Source organism: Stomoxys calcitrans, chromosome 2 (genome assembly GCF_963082655.1).
Source record: "Stomoxys calcitrans chromosome 2, idStoCalc2.1, whole genome shotgun sequence".
Classification (NCBI taxonomy): domain Eukaryota; kingdom Metazoa; phylum Arthropoda; class Insecta; order Diptera; family Muscidae; genus Stomoxys; species Stomoxys calcitrans.
In genome coordinates, this window is record NC_081553.1 from 185,620,377 (window position 1) to 185,643,865 (window position 23,489).

The 23,489-nt window shown below is 41.6% G+C and overlaps 1 protein-coding gene across 4 annotated transcripts in view; it reads right to left on the reverse strand.

The window, feature by feature from the left end:
- Positions 1–2,500: 2,500 nt before the first annotated feature.
- Positions 2,501–23,489, reverse strand: part of LOC106086045 (sodium-coupled monocarboxylate transporter 1) — a 97,612-nt gene continuing 76,623 nt past the window's right edge. For 2 of the 4 annotated variants that reach the window (XM_059362387.1, XM_013250552.2), the window contains exons 5-11: positions 18,242–18,293; positions 18,117–18,184; positions 17,893–18,047; positions 17,585–17,834; positions 17,123–17,503; positions 14,142–14,311; positions 13,689–14,080 (exon numbers count right to left, since the gene is read on the reverse strand). In XM_059362387.1, the coding sequence (XP_059218370.1) occupies positions 13,798–14,080; positions 14,142–14,311; positions 17,123–17,503; positions 17,585–17,834; positions 17,893–18,047; positions 18,117–18,184; positions 18,242–18,293 (1,359 nt within the window). In that variant the 3' untranslated portion in view covers positions 13,689–13,797. Of the gene's footprint in view, positions 2,733–2,794; positions 2,965–8,225; positions 8,607–8,787; positions 9,038–9,094; positions 9,250–9,316; positions 9,385–13,003; positions 13,056–13,121; positions 13,188–13,688; positions 14,081–14,141; positions 14,312–17,122; positions 17,504–17,584; positions 17,835–17,892; positions 18,048–18,116; positions 18,185–18,241; positions 18,294–23,489 lie in introns of those variants that run through there. The other 2 variants (XM_013250554.2, XM_059362388.1) reach the window with 2 other exon arrangements.

Sequence of the window (23,489 nt, forward strand, 5' to 3'; positions counted from 1 at the left end):
GGGCCCCTTATCGTTGAGCTTAAAACTTGAATTATACTGTACTCATTGATATGTGAGAAGTTTGCCCCTGTTCCTTAGTGGAATGTTCGCGGGCAAAATTTGCAATTTGCAATTTTGCAAACTCAAGAAAATATCGCAGCTGTATTGGCCAGTGTTAATGATGACCAGGTCTCTGTTACTCAACAACGTGGAAATGTTTGCAAAAGGAATCAGGTGTGAAGCCTTTTAAAATAAAACTGGTGCAAGAATTAGAGCTGAACGACCTACCGCAACGCAGAATTTTTGGTGAATGAGCTCTGGGAAAGTTGACCGAAGATCCACTTTTTTTATCAAAAATTTTTGTTCAGCGATAGAGCTCATTTTTGGCTCAATGATAAACGTAAATAAGCAGAATTGCCAATTTTGGTTTGAAGATCAATCAAATGCATTGAAAGACCTAACAATGCATACAGATACACAATTTGGTGCAGTTCATGGGCTGGTGGCATCATTGGACCGTACTTCTTCAAATCGAATGCGAATCGTAACGTAACTGTGAATGGTCAGCGCTACAGTGAGATGATATCCAACTTTTTTTATGCCCAAAATACAAGAGTTTCACTTACATTACATGTAGTTTCAAGAAGACGATGCCACATGCCACACAGCTCACGTAACAATGGATTTATTGAGAGGCGAGTTCGGTGAACATTTTATTTCACGTTCGGGACAGGTCATTTGGCCGCCTAGATCGTGCGATTTAACGCCTTTAGACTATTTTTTGTGAGGCTACAGTTAAGCTCACGTCTATAAAGACAAGCCCGCTTCAATGGACGCATTGTAAGATAATAATGAAGCATTTATTCGTGAGATATCGGCCGAAATGTTGGAAAGAGTTTGCTAAAATTGGACTAAGCGGATGTATCATTTGAGGAGCAGTTACGGTCAACATTTGCGTGAAATAATCTTCAAACATGAAATTATATGAACCGTACTATGGACTCAAATAAAGATTTCGTGCATTTTTCTGAATTTCGAGTCTGTTTTTTTTTTTTTTGAAAAACTTTCCTATAGCTCCTAAAAATTCTCATCTATGCACATCGATTCTCCGCTTACCTTGATTATGTCAAACAATTTCTTCAAAAAATCATAGTTTTGTTTTTTTCTGCAGCGCTTGTTGCCTTTCAGAAGCTTTGTTAGTTCCGCTCAAAAGGCTTGATCAAATATATGCGGGAAGTTCAATGGTTTGCCTCATAGGAACTCAAGCTCTATAGCAATTAGATCGATCCACTCTCGCCGTTCTTTGCTAGTGGACTTGAGAGATTTGATGTGTCAAATGTCTAGGGTTTTCAGGGGCATGCGACTCCGTTCACTTAATGGTATCGTTTCATCTTCTTGATGGTGCTTGAAATTTGGCTATGTTTTTCGTCCAGGTTTCCTTGTTCTTCTCCTTATTAAAAGAGCTCTTTTTGAACGGCATTTTGTATTAATTCACAAACTTGAATGGAAAATTCCATCCCGCTAAGTGCAGATGATACAAGTCGATCAATGAATACCGATTTATATGAACGTTTTAAATTTTTCAAAACCTCTAAATAAATTATCACTTATTAATGTGTTTCTGTACCAAAATCATCCCCAACAGGTAGCCAACGTAAAAACACAAATCAATAAAAGATGCACATTCCTTTTCCTCATTATTGTCTATTGAAGTCAATCTACAGTATTTAAAAATAAAGATTTTGAAGCAAAACTTTGCACAGATTAAACAGACTAAAGATTAAAACGGACTATAGCTCAATATAGACCGAACTCCCGATTGAAGATCTTTCACACATAAATGAAAATGCAAATTTGCTCACCAACATTTAATTAAGGAATATGGGCAAACTTTTCACACATTCATGAGTGCTGACCAATTCAAGTTTTAAGCTCAATGATAGGGAGCCTTCTCTTTATAGCCTTGTCCGAACGGCGTACCGCAGTGAGACGCCTCTTTGGGGAGAAGTTTTTATATGGCAAAGTACCTCACAAATGCTGCCCGCATTAGGAGGAGATAAAATTTTTTCTGATGTTCTCGACAGGATTCGTAACTAGGCGTTCATCGTCATATATGGACCTGCTAATCTTTGCACTACAGTGGCCTTCACATAAATAGCGTATTTACTTATTGAATTAGCTGCAATTTGATACAGTAAGTTGTTTTAGACGCCTATACATCGTTCCCGAATATTCTCCATATCAGACCATATTCAGATATATATATAGACTTATATCGACCTCAATTGACGGTTTTGAACACATATAATGCCTATATATTACCAGATTTTGCTGAAATTTGAAATAGTGAGACCAAAAGACATGTCATTCGATTTTCTGAGGTATCGCCCTCATTAGTAGTATTTTTGTTTATAACTTTTAATGCAAATATTTCCACATGTTATAGCAATGTGATGTGGCGCTTTCCGTTATATATTCCCTATCTAAAAAACTATTTTTTACCAACAACGATTCTACATTGTACTCGCTTTTACTTTAAAACGAAATTTTCACGTTCTTTAACCTCTGCGTATTGATACTTTTTCATTAGTTTGGCCATGAAGGGGGCCAACAGTTTACCATCTAATTTTGAGATATCATTTAGACCAAAAAACAGTGAAGCTACATTGGAGGCTAGCATCACCAAAACGGCTCCCAATCCAGTGTACAATAAAAATGATACATGATAAATGGAGGAGCCCTGGCTGGGTAAGCTGAAATCAGTGCAAAATCAAAGATAGGGGAGAGTGATATGTTTAAATAGACATTTACTCACTATTCTGATGTAGAGTTTAGGTACTTCGTCATATCAAATTCATAATCGCAACCTTCTACAGAAACTGGAAGTTTAGAGTGTCGAAATGCTCCAGTGACATTAGCAATTTGAGCATTAATACAAATCCAAGCCATACAGAGAAAGGAAACAATGCTGCCAGACAGGACACTCTATTAAAAAGAGAAGAAAAATATTTGCATTGTTGAAATATTAAAAATATTATTATTGGAGCATATCCAAAGTATAGATATTTTTGTTGAAATGTGAATGTTATTTAGAATAAACCTTCATGTTGCATGTTCCTCTAGCCCAGGTTTCTATACGGTCAAAGAAGGATTCATGTTTCTTCTACAATATAGAAATCTCTTACTGCAATTATGTGAACGAAATGGGGTTCTGCACGACCATGCGCCATCAATATAGCCAAAAGCTTTAAAAAGTATTCATGAAACCCAGTTTACTCTACTCTTTAAATCCAGATTTAATGGCTCGATCATCTGTATTCCCCTTGTAAAATCAGCAGGCGAGAGCCTTAAATCCGGATTTAATGAGCAGTGTAAACTGAGTTTAAGTCTTTTTTGAAACAGTGTAAGCGATTGCCACTACACGAGACTTTGTAAAACCAACTGTTAGAGTCATATGAGTTAATTGGTATCCATCAGTAATCGGAATGTTTTATCATTTTAATAAGGGCATTTTTTGAAGCCTGTTCTTGGTACTCGAGACAAATGCTGCAAGTGATCACCAGTACATCGACTTCTTTTTTCGGCCCAGAGATGCCATGTCAGTAAAAATGACGAAGACAAGAGCACCCAAATCGAGCGCGAACCATTTAGAAGCATCCCTGCTCCTAACCGAGATCGACCGACATACGCAGGAATCTGGATCCAGCGGAAGCACCAAAGGGACCAAGAACAAACAGAGCTGTAGTGCACTGGTGGAATGACTCAAACAGACACCTGATTGCATCCGAAAAAGGCGAAAGTACACCAAAGCTAAACACAGAGGCGCAGCAGAAACAGAGCATACCCAAATTTAAGAAGGCGAAAAAGGCTCCTGGTAACTCCATTACCAAAAGCAAAAAGAGATAAATGGGAAGAACTAAAGATTGAGTTACATACTATACGCACGCAATAAAAATGCAACTCTGCAAACAAATCCCACAAAAGCGAAGGGCAAAAGTTGAAGAATTTTCAAGTTTAATGTTTCAACTCGAGTGTCTTTCATTGCTGTCATAAGTGAATAATTGTTCAAAGTTAAAAATTGTTTTAAGATTATTAAACTTTTGTGCGCGCATAGTATGTTACTCCACCTTAAGAGAATAACTCAACCGAGACGCCTGGGTTATTGAATACAAAGTTGTAATGAAAAAGTTGGAAATGTAAAGCCCAAGTGCGGAGAGGGATGATAAGACCAAGTAGAATATTGGAACCGTCCTAACCCCTGAACACGATCCAAGACCAAACGACGAAAACATACCACGAGTACTAAGACACGAAAAGTTTTTTTACGAACAGCGTCTTCGTGCCGAAATGCTTCTCCGGGGGGAAGCAAGAGCTTTTGGTCATTCGTAAAAAGAGTAAAGGGCAAACCAACGGCAATCCCAACTCTTGTTAAGGATTACAAGGTAATCACTGCCCCTGTTGATAAGCCTAATCTACTGGCTGAAATGTTTGCAGGAAATTCTACCTCAGCAATCAGCCATTCCTCGTGATTGATAGTGTATCTAGTTCGATGCCTCAGATATTCGTTCGAACACGTGGAGTCAAAAGGGTCCTTGCGGATCTCGACGTTAATAAATCTCGGGACCCGGGCAGTATATCAACACTTGTCCTTTGTAAATATTTTTCGAAGCTTGCTCGTCCACTACTCAACCTTTTTAACCTTGCTTCCCGTGCGGGAGTTTTCCCGGAGCGTTAGAAGGTTCCGAACGTTCAGCCCATCCCCAAAAAAGGTAGGACGAACAGCCCTGCTAATTACCGGCCAATTACGATATGCTCCGCTCTCCAAGGCTATGTAGAGTATGGTTAACCATCATCTTGTGAGATATTTAGAGTCCAATGGCCTTGTTAGCGACAGACAGTATGGGTTCTGCAGAAATCACTCTGCGGCAGAACTAATGGCATTTTTAAGCACGAGTAAGCTCGTGGCTCCGGATAACTCCAAGGCATTTGATAAGGTCTGGCACGGTGCACTACTATCAAAGCTTGTTGCATTTGGTGTCGGTAATGGCTTCGTTCGACTTATTTCGAGCTTTCTCAGAGATCGCACTATTCGAGTCGTTATAGATGGATTCTCATCCAATGACCATAAATTGACCGCAGGTGTACCCCAGGTCTCTGTTCTTTCTACTTCTCTTTTTCTTATTTTCATCAACGATCTGTTGGGTCAGACATCGAATCCGATCAACTCATTTGCGGAGAACAGTAATCTCTGTCATTCGTACTCATTCGACCATAGGCCAAGTCTTCGAGAGATTGAGGACAAGAGGCGGGTTATGGATGATACGGATACACTCTGCCAGGATTTGCTGGCCATTTCTGAATGTGATCGAATGAATCGAGTAGATTTTAGCCACGCAAGACTCTGTGCTGCTTGTTGTCACACAAACTATTGGCTGACCTATTACGACCATCTTTTTCTATTAACGGTATAAGTGTTGAGCAATCAGATGCTCTTGATGTTCTGCGCATGAAGGTACAATGTGATGTCCGTTGGTCACGTATTCGAAGTGTCGAAAGAAGCATTGAAATCTTTGGGCTTTCTTAAGCGATTCAGGAAGTATTTCACCCCTTCTGATCTTCTCAATATCTATACTTACTACATTAGGCCGAGGATGGAATATAACTCTCATATATGGGCAGGAGCTCCAAAACCATCCTCGAAGGTAATTAGCCAGGTACAACGGAGAACGATGGTGTTGATTGGAGACAGTTGGATATCCAACTCTATTGCTTCTCTCGAACATCGTCGGAATGTTGGTAGCGTTGTATTGCTCTAACGTTATTTCCATGGCGTGTGTTCCAGGGATATTCGTCTTCTTATCCCTGACGTTAGGATGTTCACCAGAAATACAAGACTTGCCAGGAACTCATACCCGTTAGCAATTGGTTGGCCAGTCAAACGAACCATGCATTATCGAAAAAATTCATTTTTCGCCCGAACCTTTCGCATATGGAATCGACTTCAGGCTAATGTCTTTCCCACCGACATTGACCTTCAGAAATTTAAGGCGAATATCAATAAACTCTGCTCCCTCTTTCCTCCCTCCAACCATATGTGACGCCAAATTGACAAAACACACTGAGCATTTGGCAGTCAAGGTGGAATAATGACACGCAACGCAGATGAACCTTTAAGCTCATCGCCGATATATGGCAATGGATCGTTAGAAAGGAAGGCGAAGTAAACTTCTATGTGACACGGATACTTCCGCAAGTACCTACACAGAATGAGAAAATTCAACTCATCATTCTGCATCTACGAAGAAGAAGAGGTGGGGGATGATGCAGAGCACACGGTCTTCCACTGTCTCCGATGGCGCGTCAACCGGAGGCGACTAGAAGAGTAGATAGGTGAAATAACAGTGGAAAACCTAACAACGGAGATGGGCAGCAGAGAGGATAGACAACTTTTGTCGAAGAGATCATCAGGTCAAAGAAAAGACACCTTATATAGCAACTGCTTAAGTGCCACAAGGGGATCTACCTTGATTTAATAAGCGAGTAAGGATAACGTTGGTTTTTAGTTCGTAGAGACCCAGCTCGGCATAGGGCGAAAGGCGACGGCCATCGATAGATGTGTAATGCATAAAAGCGTGCTAAGTTTACCCTTAATTTTCATTTGAATTATTTTGGTCTCAAGGAGTCATATCGGGATATCGGCATTTAGCTGGGTCATTCGGATAAAAATGACTGATTCGGATAAAAATTGGCTCTGGTGTTGTAAGTCATAAGATCGAAATCACGATTTCGAACGCTATCGTGATTTCGATAGACGGATAGACTCAGAATATTGAGACGTTCCAGAATATACATATATATTTTATGGAGTCGCAGATCAATATTTTGCGGTGTTACAAACGGAATGACTAGATTAGAATACCCCCACTCTATGGTGGTGCGTTTACTTTGTAAATATATCGAACTAGCTGGACAAGGACTGCTCCGCTGCGCCTTCTTTCACTCTCTTATTTTGTCTGAGCCCTATACTGGCATGGTCAGGAAATAAGTCCTGTTTTGGAGGTGCTGGTACGGTCTTTCACATATTTTGCCCCAATGTGATGCTCTATCCCCAAAATCATTTCTTTTGAGCCTTATATTGCTATGGTCGGTAAATATGTCCGGTTTGTGGATATTTGAGATAGACCGCCATATATCAGATTAGTGCTCTAGTCTCAAATACCTTTCATTCGACCCCCATATTTTCATTATTGGTTTATATTTCCATTTGGCGGGCTTTAGAGGAGGGCGGCACCTGTTTGCCATAGTCTACGAATATGTCCAGTTTAAGGGGTATGTAGGGTGGGGCGGTCACCCACGCGCTTAGCCCTAAAAAAATATCAGCATCATGCTCTACTCTCAAATTTCTTTAATTTGAGCCCCTCTTGCCATTGGTTTAGGGGGGGTTTATGAGGTGAGATGACCCCCAAAAAATTTGCTCAAAATTGGATATCAAATTCTTTTACTATTATCCCATTATTTGAGCCACTTACTGCTATAGTAGGCAAACATGGCCGATTTGAAGTGAATTTGGGGGGGCGGATCCTGAAATATTATCAGCATCGTGCAAGAACACGATTTTGTGGCGATCAAGATATTCAGAGCTACGGGTCTCATTCAAATCCACACTAATAAATTTGTTTTGTATTACATGTCTAATTGAAGGGTTCCGGTTCCGGACTCTGTCCCAAAAGTGTATACTAGATTCGTAGTCAACTCCCAAAGACCTTTCATTTGATACCCATTGTGTGGCGTTGGACATTCATGTCTGTTTTGGGCGTTTTTTGGGGTTAAGGAGGCTCTTTAGACACCTCCAAACACATTTCATTTAATACCCATATTGGCCAAAGCGGTAAAGTGACCCCTCGGAACATTTTGGGTGAAATTTGTATACCAAGTTCGTACTCTACTCTTAAATATCTTTCATTTGATACCCATATTTTCCCAATCGGTAAACATGACCATTCGGATGGGTTTTGGGATGGGGCGTCCCTTCAGGTTACATGATCCTAAAATCGTGTTTTTGGGTTACCATAAGGTGGCATACACTTCACTTAAATCAGTGCAAATATCTCCGAGATCTGGGGTTTTTTATAATTGGGGTAAGAGGAGAGGGTCCGCCCCCCTCGGATTTCATAAAAACTAACAAAGTGCAACTATTTCATTTTTATATAATACAAGAAGAAGAAGATATACCATATAAACTTTACCTTTTCATTCAGCCACGGCATCAACATGCCCACTGTAAATATTCCCAACATAGGTCCATACACTATGGACTGTAACGTTGCCGAAAGTTGTAGAACCATGCCCAACTGTTCCACAACATAGACCAAACCAATAGAACTTAGACCGCATATGACCACAACTGAGCGCATTACAATGGCTGTAGTTCTCTCGCTGATTTCCTCTTTGCAAAATGGACGAATGAAATCTTCCAAGACCACAGCAGCCAAGGAGTTTAGATAAGTAGATAGCGAACTTAAGGCAGCACTAAACACGCCAGACACAAAGATACCAGGCATGCCAGGAAATTGACCCAAGACATTCATAACCAAAACCGGAACCAGTTGATCACGGGAGTGAGCTAGCTATAGGTAAAATGCAAAAAAAATTTAAAGATTGGTGACTAAATGTAATTTATCAATGCATAAGCCTTTTGGTTACTGCACCATATATTGGTCGATCTACGATTTCATAGAACTTTTCTAACAACTCTCTTACCATGTTCCATACAATTAAAAAAAATAGTTTTCATTGCTTACAACTTACCCCCGTTGCCATGGGATCGCAGTCATAAAAGGTTGCATAAGCCAATAAGCCCACATAGATGCATAGAGAGTAGAGTAAAGTCAAACCTATGGAAAATGTCCACAATGTCTGCTTAATCTTCTTAAGGCTGGGCAAGGACATAAATCTTTGTATTGTGGGTTGATTTATCGAAGTATTTTGCAATTTAAAAAAGGTACCACCCACAAACACTGGCAATATTCCCATCCGCACAGTGGGATCCAAAGTGAGTCTAAAGTAAAAGAAAATAGTTGACATCTTAAATTTAACATTGCAAGACCTTACTTACTCAGGAAATTTCAAGCGACCGCCTTCCCAATTTCTTTGCCATAGAACACCAAAGCCACCAATATCAATGGTACCCTTGATGATCAGCAATATAATGGAACCGAACATGACAAAACTTTGTATGACATCAGTCCAGACTACACCGCGAATTCCTCCCTTTAAACAGAAAAATCACAAATATTAATGAAATTTTATTTCAAATGAAGTTTTTATGGCAACTTACAACTGTGGTATAAAAGGTGCATATAATGATGACCATGGGAGCTATGGTATGTAAGTTTAAGCCGCTCACTGAAAATGAAAAGAAAAATCAATATTTTTAAGTGCGCCTACGAAATTTCGACAGAACCCATCATATATAAAACTTTCCAACATTTTTAAAAATGGTACGTATAGAAAAGTCAGATTTTTGTTTTAGGGGATATGACCGTTCAAAGTTGACTAATTTTTTATTTAGAAAAAAACAAAAAAACACAATTTGTAGGTAATTCGGTCCGATTCGAAGTTTAATATATCGAAAACTAGATAAGGGATTGCCTTTTTTTACCCACCACCGAAGGATGGGGGTATATTCATTTTGTCATTCCGTTTGCAACACATCTAAATATCCATTTCCTTCCCTATAAAGTATATATATTCTTGATCAGCGTAAAAATCTAAGACGGTCTTGACATGTCCGTCCGTCTATCCGTCTGCCTGTTGAAATCACGCTACAGTCTTCAAAAATTGAGATATTGAGCTGAAACTTTGCACAGATTCTTTTTTGTCCATAAGCAGGTTAAGTTCGAGGATGGGCTATATCGGACTATGTCTTGATATAGACCGATTCGCCGATTTAGGGTCTCAGGCCAATACAAGCCACATTTATTATCCGATTTTACTGAAATTTAAGACAGTGATTGTGTTAGGCCCTTCGAAATCCTTCGTTAATTTGGCTCAGATCGGTCGAGATTTGGTTATAGCCGCCACATAGACCTATCCTCCGATTATGGTCATAGGCCCATAAAAGCCACATTTATTTTCCGTTTCTGGTGAAAATTGGGACAGTGAGTTGTCTTAGGCCCTTTGACATCTTTCTTTAAATTGGCTCTGATCGGTTCAGATTTGGATATGGCTGCCATATACACCGATTTCTCGATTTAAGGTCTTGGGCCCATAAAAGGCACATTTATTGTCCGATGTCGCCGAAATTTGGGGCATTGAGTTAAGTAAAGTACTTTGACATACTTCTGCAATACGGCACAGATCGGTCCAGATTTCGATACAGCTGTCACATAGACCGATCTCTCGGTTTTAGGTTTTGGGGCTATAAAGGCCGATAAATTTGGTACAATAAGTTGTGTGAGACCTTAAAACAGCCTTTCTGAATATGGTGAAGATCGGAACATATTCAAACAAAGCTGCTATGGGTTCATAAATGATGCTATTTCGCCGTATTATGACGAAAGGTGGTTAATATATATATCCAAAGTGGTGGGTATTTAAAGTTCGGCTTGGCCGAACTTAATGACTTTTTAATTGTTATACCCTCCACCATAGGATGGGGGGTATACTAATTTCGTCATTCTGTTTGTAACTACTCGAAATATTCGCCTGAGACCCCATAAAGTATATATATTCTTGATAGTCGCGACATTTTATGTCGATCTAGCCATGTCCGTCCGTCAGTCCGTCCGTCCGTCTGTCTGTCGAAAGCACGCTAACTTCCGAAGGAGTAAAGCTAGCCGCTTGAAATTTTGCACAAATACTTCTTATTAGTGTTCGGTTCGTATTGTAAATGGCCCATATCGGTCCATGTTTTGATATAGTTGAAATTTTGCACGACGTGTTTTGTTATTATATCCAACAACTGTGCCATGTATGGTTCAAATCGGTTCATAACCTGATATAGCTGCCATACAAACCAATCTAAGGTCATGACTTCTTGAGCCTCTAGAGTGCGCAATTCTTATCCGATTGGAATGACATTTTGCACGACGTGTTCTGTTATGATATCCAACAACTGTGCCAAGTGTGGTTCAAATCGGTCCATAACCTGATATAGCTGCCATATAAACCAATCTAAGGTCTTGACTTCTTGAGCCTCTAGAGGTCGCAATTCTTATCCGATTGGAATGACATTTTGCACGACGTGTTTTGTGATGATATCCAACATCTGTGCCAAGTATGGTTCAAATCGGTCCATAACCTGATATAGCTGCAATATAAACCGATCTGGGATCTTGACTTCTTGAGCCTCTAGAGTGCGCAATTCTTATCCGATTGGAATGAAATTTTGCACGACGTGTTTTGTTATTATATCCAACAACTGTGCCAAGTATGGTTCAAATCGGTTCATAACCTGATATAGCTGCCATACAAACCAATCTAAGGTCATGACTTCTTGAGCCTCTAGAGTGCGCAATTCTTATCCGATTGGAATGACATTGTGCACGACGTGTTCTGTTATGATATCCAACAACTGTGCCAAGTGTGGTTCAAATCGGTCCATAACCTGATATAGCTGCCATATAAACCAATCTAAGGTCTTGACTTCTTGAGCCTCTAGAGTGCGCAATTCTTATCCGATTGGAATGACATTTTGCACGACGTGTTTTGTGATGATATCCAACATCTGTGCCAAGTATGGTTCAAATCGGTTCATAACCTGATATAGCTGCCATATAAACCGATCTGGGGTCTTGACTTCTTGAGCCTCTAGAGTGCGCAATTCTTATCCGATTGGAATGGAGTTTTGCACGACGTGTTCTGTTATGATATCCAACAACTGTGCCAAGTGTGGTTCAAATCGGTCCATAACCTGATATAGCTGCCATATAAAACAATCTAAGGTCTTGACTTCTTGAGCCTCTAGAGTGCGCAATTCTTATCCGATTGGAATGACATTTTGCACGACGTGTTTTGTTATGATATCCAACAACTGTGCCAAGTGTGGTTCAAATCGGTCCATAACCTGATATAGCTGCCATATAAACCAATCTTGGGTCTTGACTTCTTGAGCCTCTAGAGTGCGCAATTTTTATCCGATTGGAATTAAATTTTGCACCACGTGTTTTGTGATGATATCCAAGAACTGTGCCAAGTATGGTTCAAATCGGTTCATAACCTGATATAGCTGCCATATAAACCGATCTTGGGTCTTGACTTCTTGAGCCTCTAGAGGTCGCAATTCTTATCCGATTGGAATGAAATTTCGCACGACGTGTTTTGTTATGATGTCCAACAACTGTGCCAAGTATGGTTCAAATCAGTCTATAACCTGATATAGCTGTCATATAAACCGATCTGGGGACTTGACTTAGGAATGAGCTTCTAGAGCTTCAAGAGGGCGCAATTGCTATCCGATTTGGCTGAAATTTAGCATGACGTATTTTATTTTTACTTTCAACAACTGTGTCAAATAAGGTTTAAATCGGTTCATAACCTGATATAGCTACCATATAAACCGATCTGGGATCTAGACTTCTTGAGCCTCTAGAGGTCGCAATTATTATCCGATTTGCCTGATATTTTGTACGACGGATCCTCTCTTGACCATCAACATACGTTTTTATTTTGGTCTGAATCGGTCTATAGCCCGATACAGCTCCCATATGAATCGATCTCTCTATTTTACTTCTTGAGCCCCCAAAGGGCGTAATTCTTTTTCGAATTGGCTGACATTTTACACAGGTCTCCAACATATAATTTAATTGTGGTCCAACTTGATATCGCTCTAATAGCAGAGCAAATCTTTTCTTTTATACTTTTTTGCCTAAGAAGAGATGCCGGGAAAAATACTCGACAAATGCGACCCATGGTGGTGGGTATATAAGATTCAGCCCGGCCGAACTTGGCACGCTTTTACTAGTTTTTCTTAAGATTTCTTTAAGAATATTGTGTCTAAACTTAAGTTTGGTCCCATACTTACCCTGGCTTAGAGTCAAGGCTGGTACATAAACTGCAATTGGCAACCATAATAGCTAGCACGAGGATAAGAGGGCAGCATAATTAATTTTAGTAATGAAATATTCAAGCTGAATACTTACAGTTTTCACATTGAATAGAACTGCACCAAACAACCGCATGCGACGACTGAATCTCCTCTCAAAATACTAAAGAAATTAAAAGAAGGTAAAGTTAAAACCGCATTTTGTAAAAAATTTTATGTTACATAAGAGTGCAACCAATTATTGTAGACTATCTCACAATGGGAATAAACATGCACCGGGAAGTTCCAAATACAAATTTTGACAATATCAAGCAATTTTGTTTAGACAAAGGACGTGTCACATAAAACCTTTGGAAAGACAGAAGTCATTATAACCAACTACCAAGTAAGGTATGTAGTAATTTTAAAAGAAAAATACTTTTCAAATAGAAGTTTAAACTTTAACCAAAAGAAATCTAAGACTTTCCCTAGATCAGCGATGCCCAGCCCTTTACGGCAGCGTTGACGGCAAGTCACACGTATTCTTATGCTCTTTGTTTCAGTCGTTGTTGGGACAACAACGAATGAACTCGCGTGAGGAGTAGGCATAGTTTTTCCTTTTTTTTAACAAATGCATCGCTGCCCTAGAATGATATGTTTACATGAAAATGTATGAAAAACAAAATTTCTCATTTATGGCGTTTATTTCGTACTAATATATCAAAGTTTTTTTTTTATATTTTTAATATATAAGTACATCTAACATTCAGAGTTTTACACAAAAAAAAAAACTTTTAATTATTCTCATTCATATTGCCAGCAGTTTTTAAGGATTCCGACTCTTTGTCATTCTTATCTAGCTTGTCCATTTCCAAGGGAATGCTGCTGTATCTGTACGGCTTCAAATATTTCCTTAGCTTAGGTATGATTAAATTAGGATTCACTTCACTGCTGTCCAGTTTGCCAAAGTAGAGAGTGGCCAATAAGGAGACAAGTATGGTGGTAAAGGCTCCCAAACCAGTGTACCATAAAAATGAGAGATGATGGAAAGCCCTGGGCGCAGTGTCTTGAGGAGCACTAAAACAAAATATTTTTATTTGTTTTTTTGTAATAAAATGAGACATGTGCTTAGAAATACCTCGATAATGTTGAATTCAGTATTTGGGGAATATCGAAAAGATAAGTACAACCATCCACTGATACCGGTTTAGTTGCAAATTTCAAAAGACCCATGGCAGCATCGATTTGGGAACGTATGGCAACATAGGCCATGAGACAGGCAGCTGAAATGCAACCGGTCAATACACTCTGTAAAAATGGAAAAGAATTTTTTTTTAGTTTTCAGAAGAAAAAAATCAACAAGTAAAAGTGTGCTAAGTTCGGCCTAGCCGAATCTTGGGAATCCACCACCATGAAATCTGCTAAAAATTTATACAAAATATATTTTATTCTACATACCAATCTTATGCAAACCAGGAAAAATTTAAGCTCTAGGAACCGAACAAGAATGATCAAGAGACCGGTTTACATGGGAGCTATATCAGGTTCTCAGGAATTTGGCACAATCATTGGAAGTCGCAACAAAACAATAGCCATATCGGACAAAAAATTGGGGTTTCCAGGGGCTCAAGAAGTCAAATCGGGAGATCGGTTCATATGGGAGCTATATCAGGTTATAGACCGATTTGGATCGCACCTGACACAGTTGTTGGAAGTCATAACAAAACACTATGTGCAAAATTTCTGCCCAATCGGATGAAAATTGAGGCTTCCAGGGGCGCAAGAAGTCAATTCGGAAGACCGGTTTAAATGGGAGCTATATGAGGTTCTTGACTGATTTGAACCATACTTGGTACAATTCTTGAAAGTCATAACAGAGCACTATGTGCAAAATTTCAGCCAAATCGAATGAAACTTGCGACTTGTAAGGGCTCAAGAAGTCAAATCGGGAGATGGGTATATATGGGAGATATATCAGGCTATAGAGCGATTCGGACCGTACCTGACACAGATGTTGGAAGTCATCACAGAACACCAAATGCAAAATATCATCTAAATCGGGCTAAAATTGCAGCTTGTAAGGGGTCAAGAAGTCTAATCGGGAGATGAGTATATATGGGAGCTATATCAGGCTATAGACCTATTCGGACCGCACCTGACGCAGCTGTTGGAAGTCATAACAAAACACTATATACAAAATTTCATCTAAATCGGGCTAAAATTGCAGCTTGTAAGGGGTCAAGAAGTCTAATCGGGAGATGAGTATATATGGGAGCTATATCAGGCTTTAGACCGACTTGGACCGCACCTGACACAGTCATTGGAAGTCATAAAAGAACACTACGTGTAAAATTTCACACAAATCGGTCAAAATTTACGGATTGTAAGCGCTCAAGAAGTCAAATCGGGAGAAGGGTTTATTTGGGAGCTATATCAGGCTATAGACCGACTTGGACCGCAACTGACACAGATGTTGGAAGTCATAACAGAACACCAAATGCAAATTTCATTTTAATCGGGCTAAAATTGCAGCTTGTAAGGGCTCATGAAGTCAAATCGGGAGATGGGTTTATATGGGAGCTATATCATCCTATAAACCGACTTGGACCGCACCTGACACAGTTATTGGAAGTCATAAAAGAAAACTACGGGCAAAATTTCAGACAAATTGGTTAAAAATTGCGGCTAGTAAGGCTTAAGAAGTCAAATCGGGAGATCGGTTTAAATGGGAGCTATACCCACACCTGATCCGATAAGACCCATTTGCAATCCGCAGCGACCTACATCGAAATTAATTATCTGTACAAAATTTCAAGCGGCTAGCCTTACGCGTTCGACCGCTATCGTAATATCAACAGACGGACGGACAGACATGGCTAGATCGACACAGAATGTCGAGACGATCCAAAATATATGTACCGAATTGGTCTATAAACAGATATAGCTTTTTGAGCCCTTCGATGCATCAATTTTCATCGGATGTGGCTGAAATTTGGAACAATGACTTTACTTTTGGTTTCTAACATCCATGCTAAGTACGATCCGAATCGGTCTAAAAAATATATAGCCCTCATATAAACCGATCCTGGATTCGACTTCTTGAGCCCTTAGAAACCTCAATTTTCATCCGATTTGGCTAAAATTTGGAACAATGACTTTGATTATAACTTCCAACTTCCACTCCTAGTATGATCGGAATCGGTCAATAAACAGATATAGCCCCCATATAAACCGATCCCACAATTTGTCTTCTTGAGCCCCTAGAAGCCTCAATTTTCATCCGATTTGGCTGAAATTTGTGTTCCGACTTTTAACATCCATGCCAAGTATGATCCCAATTGGTCTATAAACAGATATAGCCCCCATATAAACCGTTCCCCCGATTTGACTTCTTAAGCCCTTAGAAGCCTTAAATTTTCATTCGATTTGGCTGAAATTTGAAACAAGGACTTGAGTTATGACCCGTACCAAGTTATCATCCGTACCAAGTATGATTCGAATCGGTCTGTACACTTTAAAATTGGTAATATCTGCCCTATAAACCGATTCCCCGATTTGACTTCTTGAGCCCCTAGTAGCCTTAATTTTCATCCGATTTGGCTGAAATTTGTGTTCCGACTTTTAACATCTGTACCAATTGGATCAATACGATCCAATTCGGTCTATAAACAGATATAGAGCCCATATAAACCGATCCCTGGATACCCTTAGAAGCCTCAATTTGCTTCCGATTTGGCTGAAATTTGGAACAAGGACTTGTGTTGCAACTTCTAACAAACATACCAAGTATGACCGGAATCGGTCTATATGCAGATATAGCCCGCATATAAACCTATCCCCGGATTTGACTTCTTCAGCCCCTAGAAGCCTAAATTCTCTCCTGACTTGACTGAAATTTGGCCCAAAAACCTATCTTAAGACTTATCTCATCAGTTCCAAGTTTTATACGAATCGATCAGTGGGTTGATATAGGCCCACCAAAGTACCGATCATATTGGAATAAAGAACCAACTTTGTTAATGGGGGTAAATTTTTAGATGAATCCATGGTGGTGGGTGTTTAAAATTCGGACCGGCCGAACTTAGCACGCTTTTACTTGTTTTTGTTTCCCCTCCTTACCTCTGTTTTAACAAATGGCATGGTCATGCCCACGGTGAATAGTCCAAATAGAGGACCTGCTGTCATCGAGCCCACTGTGGTCGATAACTGCATAACCATACCCAGTTTTTCCACAACCTTCACCATGGCCATGGAAGAAAAACCAAAGACAACCACAATAGATCTTAGAGCAATAGCTGTCTGACGTTCCGTCAATGGTTGCGAACGATATGCCTCCACAAAATCCTTCAACAGCACTCCCGACAAAGAATTCAAGCAAGTGGACAATGAACTTAAGGCAGCACTAAACACTCCAGCCACAAATAGACCAGCCAGGCCAGGATAGCTACCGGCTATTTGCATTACATACAAGGGCACAATTTGATCCTTGGCCTGGGCCAACTAAATGGGAAAATACAAAAAAAAAAATGTATGACAGCAAAACAAATCAACATGGAGACAACTTTAATGGCAAACACTTACCTTTGTTGTTATGGGATCACAATCGTAGTAGGCTGCAAACGCCAAGAGGCCCATATAAATACACATTCCCAAAATGCAGAGCAAACCCAAGATGAAGACAATCAATGCCTGTTTAACCTGCTTCATGCCGGGCAAGGACAAGAATCTCTGTACGGCGGGCTGTATAATGCATGTATGCTGGATTTTCAACATAGTGCCACCCACAAAGACGGCAAAGAAGCCCATGCGCACAGTGGGATCAAAAGTAAATCTGAAATTGGGAAAAAAATAAAAATTGAAAGAGAAAATATTTCCGATTTACCACTTACTCTGGTGCCTCAATTCTTCCTGTTGCCTTATTTCTATCATAGACCACGCCCACACCTCCCACATCAATTGTCCCCTTTATAATAACAAATCCCATGGAGGCAACCATGATGAAACTTTGCAAGACATCAGTCCAGATGACACCTTTTATGCCACCCTAAAACGTTTTCAATTCAATTTACTTAAGGAAGTTAGGAAAAAATACTTCCCATATCCCCATACTTACAATGCAGGTGTAGAAGGTGCAGATAACACAAACCACCGGTACAATGGTGTACAAGTCAATACCCGTCACTTAAAAAAAAAAGAGTTTTGATAAACTGTCTTCACTAATTGATGATATATAATTACCTTGATTGAATGTGAGAGCCGGAACATATATTGATATGGGCATCCATAAAATCTAAGGAACAAATTTCATCAAAAATATTATAGAACACCACACAATGACAGAAATAGAGGCCCCCCAAGGTTTTTGAACTTCTTTCAACGACTGAAGTTTTTTTTTTTTCAAAATTAGATAAAGGAATAGCACGCCAGCGCTGAATTCGTTATTACAAAATTTCCCATGAACATTTCACTAAGGAACAGGCGATTCTTCTCTCATATCCATGAGTGCAGTCCGATTAAAGTTTAAGCTCAATGAATATAGGCCGAATTATCCCGGCAATGCTGCAGGAGTCCCTTGGAGTCACCCTGCCATGGCTTGAGCGGATCTTTCGAGCGAGCCTAGCATACATACCGAGGGCATGTGGTTTATTCTTCCCGCGTTGGGGAAGACGAAGAATTATAAGCCCATTTGTCCTGAAGATGAGAGGGGGACTGACGCCGGAAAACTTCAGTGGGACACAACGCGCATACCTCAAAGGCAGGTCGGTGGAGACGGCCCTTCATGAGGTGGTACAGGAGGTCGTGACGTCTCTCCCACATAAGGATAACACTTTGGCGACCTTCTTGGATATTGAGGGGGCCTTCAATAATGTGGAGATAGGGGCGATAGTCGCCGCAATGGCACGAATGGGGATTCTCCCCCCTTAATCTGGACCAATAATATGCTTTATGGCAGGATTATTAATGCGAACCTGGGAGATAACCTGAGAAATAATGGGGATTCTCCCCCCTTAATCTGGACCAATAATATGCTTTATGGCAGGATTATTAATGCGAACCTGGGAGATAATGTGGTCAGAAGGTGGGTGACCAAAGGAACGCTCCAAGGAGGGGTATTCTCGGCGATACTATGGAACTTCGTGATTAATGAAATCCTGATGGATCTCGGTGGGGACGGCACGAGGACAACCGCTTATGCGGACGACGTCGTGCTGCTGTTCCGAGGAAAGTTTCTGTCGACGATCAGCGAGATCAAGGAAGGGTCACTGAGGGGGTTGTCGCGATGAGCTGCCAAAAATGGGTTGAGGACCAACCCAGGGGTGTTCAGCTGGTGTTCTTCACGTGTAAATATAAGAAACTGGAGTTCAGACTCCCGTCCTTAAACGGGCTCACTCTGCGGCTGTCTAAGAAGGCGAAGTACGTAGGCATATCCCTCAATTCGAAACTGTCCTGGAAAACGAAGACCGAGGAAAGAAGCCGTAAAGCACTGAGCGCTTATTACTACTGCAGGAGGATGTTCAGTAGGAAGTGGGGGGTGACTCCGAAGATGATTTATTGGATGTAAACGGCCATTGTGAGACCAGTACTGGCCTATGGAGCACTGGTAAGGTGGAATGCTGTAGGAAAGAGGACGCTTGCGAGGGAGTTCGAGAGGATCCAGAGACTGGCCTGCGTCGGGATCACAGGGGCACTGAGATCCGCACCGCAGGCAGGCCAGGAGGCTGTTCGGTAGGAAGTGGGGGTGACTCCGAAGATGATTTATTGGATGTAAACGGCCATTGTGAGACCAGTACTGGCCTATGGAGCACTGGTATGGTGGAATGCTGTAGGAAAGAGGACGCTTGCGAGGGAGTTCAGAGGATCCAGAGACTGGCCTGCGTCGTGATCACAGGGGTACTGAGATCCGCACGGCAGGCAGTCCTGGAGGCGATGCTGGATATGCAGCCCCTTGGGACCTATATTTGGAACTGCACCGCCAGGGTCACGCTAAGGCTGAGCGATCGGCATGTTGAAGGAGGAGGGTTGCGGCCACAGATCGATTCTGGGTGTCATGGATGCGGAGGGTAGACTGAGGAGTAGCTCCGACTACCTGGCACCAGTGCCGACTGCAGTGAGGGCATTCGCGATTCTATTTCCTGAGAGGGACGAATGGAGGGCGAATGGTGTACTCGAGGAGGATGAGACCTCGATCTACACAGATGGCTCCAAGATGGAGTCGGGGACTTAATTGGGGCTCTACTTTGATGCACTCAATATCAGTATGTCTCTGAGACTGCCGGACGAGTGTACGGTCTTTCAGGCAGAGGTTTGTGCCATTGCTGTTGTCGCAAGAGAAATTCTAATAAGGGACTTAACGCACTCGAAACCCAGAATTTATGTGGACCGTATGGAGGCGCTCAAGGCCTTAGGATCGAGATGCGTGGCGGATTGTTTGGAACCCCTGGATAGGCTCCGGGTCTACGATGTGATGCTGACATGGGTTCCTGGGAATGAGGGGATTCCAGGAAATGAGAGGAGGGGTTCGTCAACGCCGGTCGGACCAGTCATCGGTCTTGCCTACGTGTCATTTGCCGAGCTACTGAGCACAGTAGATGGGATGGCCCGCCCTGGCCATCCGTCCGTGGCGAGGTGGGATTCGGTAGATGGTTGCGGGACTGCAAAGGCGATATGGTCTGTCATCGACCAGAGGTGGACGAGGGAGTTGCTGGCGTTCGACGAGTACCTTGACGGGGGTCATAACAGGACACTGTGCCATAGGCCGCATGGCGACGCGCATGGATATACTGCACGATTACTTCTACAAGAGTTGCCTCGATGAGGATAAGGAGGAGACACTTGCTGTGTTCCTGTCCGGATCTGCAGAGATGTAGGCTCTCTTTTCTTGGGAGCCGTTTCTTCTGTGATCTGGGTGATCTTGCGAACGTACCTCTGGTATTTCTCCTAAGGTTTGTTGAGGGAACAGGATGGTTTCCACTGGAGGTGCCACAAGCTCAGGCGTTGGTAGATCCGTGCTTGCGTGGGGACGAGCGTTTCTTCACCACCCACTCGGGTTCTGCACTCCTCCTGTTTTGCTTTTTCTTCTATGAGCTGCGAGTATGGAGAGGAGATCTTAACGCTGCACTTTGCGTCAGTGAAATGTATTGATACCCTTAAAAAGCTCATTGGAAGTATCCACGCTTCCTGGGGCGCAAAGTTCAACCTTGTGAGAAAGATACGCATCCCGCAGCTTACAAAGGCAACGGTCTTCAGCAAGGATGAGGGTGGCGAATTCGTAAAGGAACGCACTATGAAAGTCTTAAACAACAAAACCATGAGTTGGCCATGGAGAAATCTGAGGTCTTCCACAGAGAGGAGAAGGAGGAAAGAACTATGCTTGTGGTGGGCAATAATCAAGTCTCCGTGACAATTTTGGCTAAGACTAAAGGCATGGCGTACTAAGGGACCAAAGCCGCCTTTTCAAGATTCGGAAGATAAGGGTAGACAAATATCCTCATATTAGGCCATCAGGCGGTGCAGTAGTGGGACACTCAATAACGCCCAAAGAACAGGAGGCCCGCGATGAGACAATCACCGTCTCTCTCAATATTGAGAAGACTAGGATAAGCAAAGATTCTAATACTAAAACAACAGGCAGTACAAGGGCTAGAGACCCAACACAGCGTAAGAAACAGGAACCCCACGACGGACCCATCACCGACTTCAAGATTCGGACGACTAGACTGATATTCAAACATCAGGCAACGCAGCAACAGTTGTCTCAATGCAGTGTAACGGACAGGGAGCCGACAATGGAACCATCATCTATTTCCAAGAAGCCCATTTACTTAAGATTTAGAAGGCTAAGATAGGCAAAGATACTAGTATTGAAACATAAGGTAATACAGGGACGAGAAGCTCAATACAGCATAATGAACAGGGACCCGATGATGTAACCATTACCGACTTTATAAAGATTCGGAAGACTAGGATAGGCAAAGAACCTAATACGATAACATCAAGCAATGCAGTGACAGGAAAGTCAAAGCAACCTAATGAGCAGGGAGCGGGCGATGAGATCAACACCCACTCCCAAGAGGCCCATCTATAGGAGGACAAAATGAGGTTATACTGATAAACCCCCACCGGAGCGAGACTGCTACACACGCTCTCCACCATACCAACTATCTATCATTCTATGCTAACTCTGGTAATCGGCAGAAGACCTGTATTATTTGTATTATAGACATTTAAATTAGATTTTTTCGCAGAGTTGTCACCGTCGGATGCAACAGTGATGAGACAGGGAGACGATGGAGCATACCTGGCATCACTTTTTCTGCCTTTCGACGCTCCGACACTGCCAGGCACGTGGTAGCTGCAACGGCTGGTGAGGAAAGCAAATCTGACAAGAGGTAGACCTTCTTTTCTGACCATCGCTACATTAGGTTTAGAATAGCATGGTCAGCGCCGAATCCGATAAGCTTCCGTAATAAGTTGAACACCAATTGGCCAAAATCCAGAAGACTACTCAGATGAAGGCTTCAGATTGTCTAAGCATAGAAGACATTGACGAAAATGTCAACAGGATTACGACTGTACTGGTGGGGTCCTTCAAAGATAGTTGTTCTCTCCGAGAAAGAAAATCAGCCCAAGAAAAACTCTGAATGACCGGGGAGATTCGCTATATTGGGAAAGACTTTATAACAGAGCATGTCGTGAAAAAGCGGGAGTATATTCGGATGTGTATTACACACTGCTCAAGGAATTCAATGAGAATACGAGAGGCAAAATTTGCCTACTGAAAGATTTTTTTCGACCAAGTCGATAGCGTTAAATGACGCCGCTAAGATGAAAAAGTTTCTCTCAAAAACCCATGTCCAAACTGAAACGTTAGTAGACAACATGGGAGTGAATGCTGAGACAACGGAGGACATGTTGAAGCTTTTGATAAAAATGCATTTTCGCATTTTCCACATGATACGACGGGACTGACGGAGACACCGGAATCTGGGAAAAATGAGTGATCGAAGGCTTATCATTACAGAATTTATGGTAAAGGAAGCCTTGAGGAGCTTCAAACCATTTAAGTCACCCGAAGCCGATGGAATATTTTCGGCGTTACTACAGAAGGAAGCGGACTATTTGGCGCCCCATCTGGCCAAAATTTTCAAAGCGTGCCTAGGACTTTCATATACTCCGAAAGCCTGGCAGGCGTCAAGGGTGGTATTTATACCCAAGCCCGTCAAGCCAAATTAAGCGATACCAAAGACCTACAGACCTATAAGCCTAACGTTCTTTCTACTCAAAACTATGAAACGTATTGTGGGTGCCATGGTAAAGACTAGTTCATCTAGTGAACTACTCAGATACAAACAGCTTGCCTATGTCAAGTGAAGGTCGGAGGAGACTGCCCAGCCCGAGGTTGTGCATAAAATAGAAGAATCCTTCGATGCCAAAACGTACACACTGGCGGTATGCATTGACATCGAGAGGGCTTTTAACAATGTGC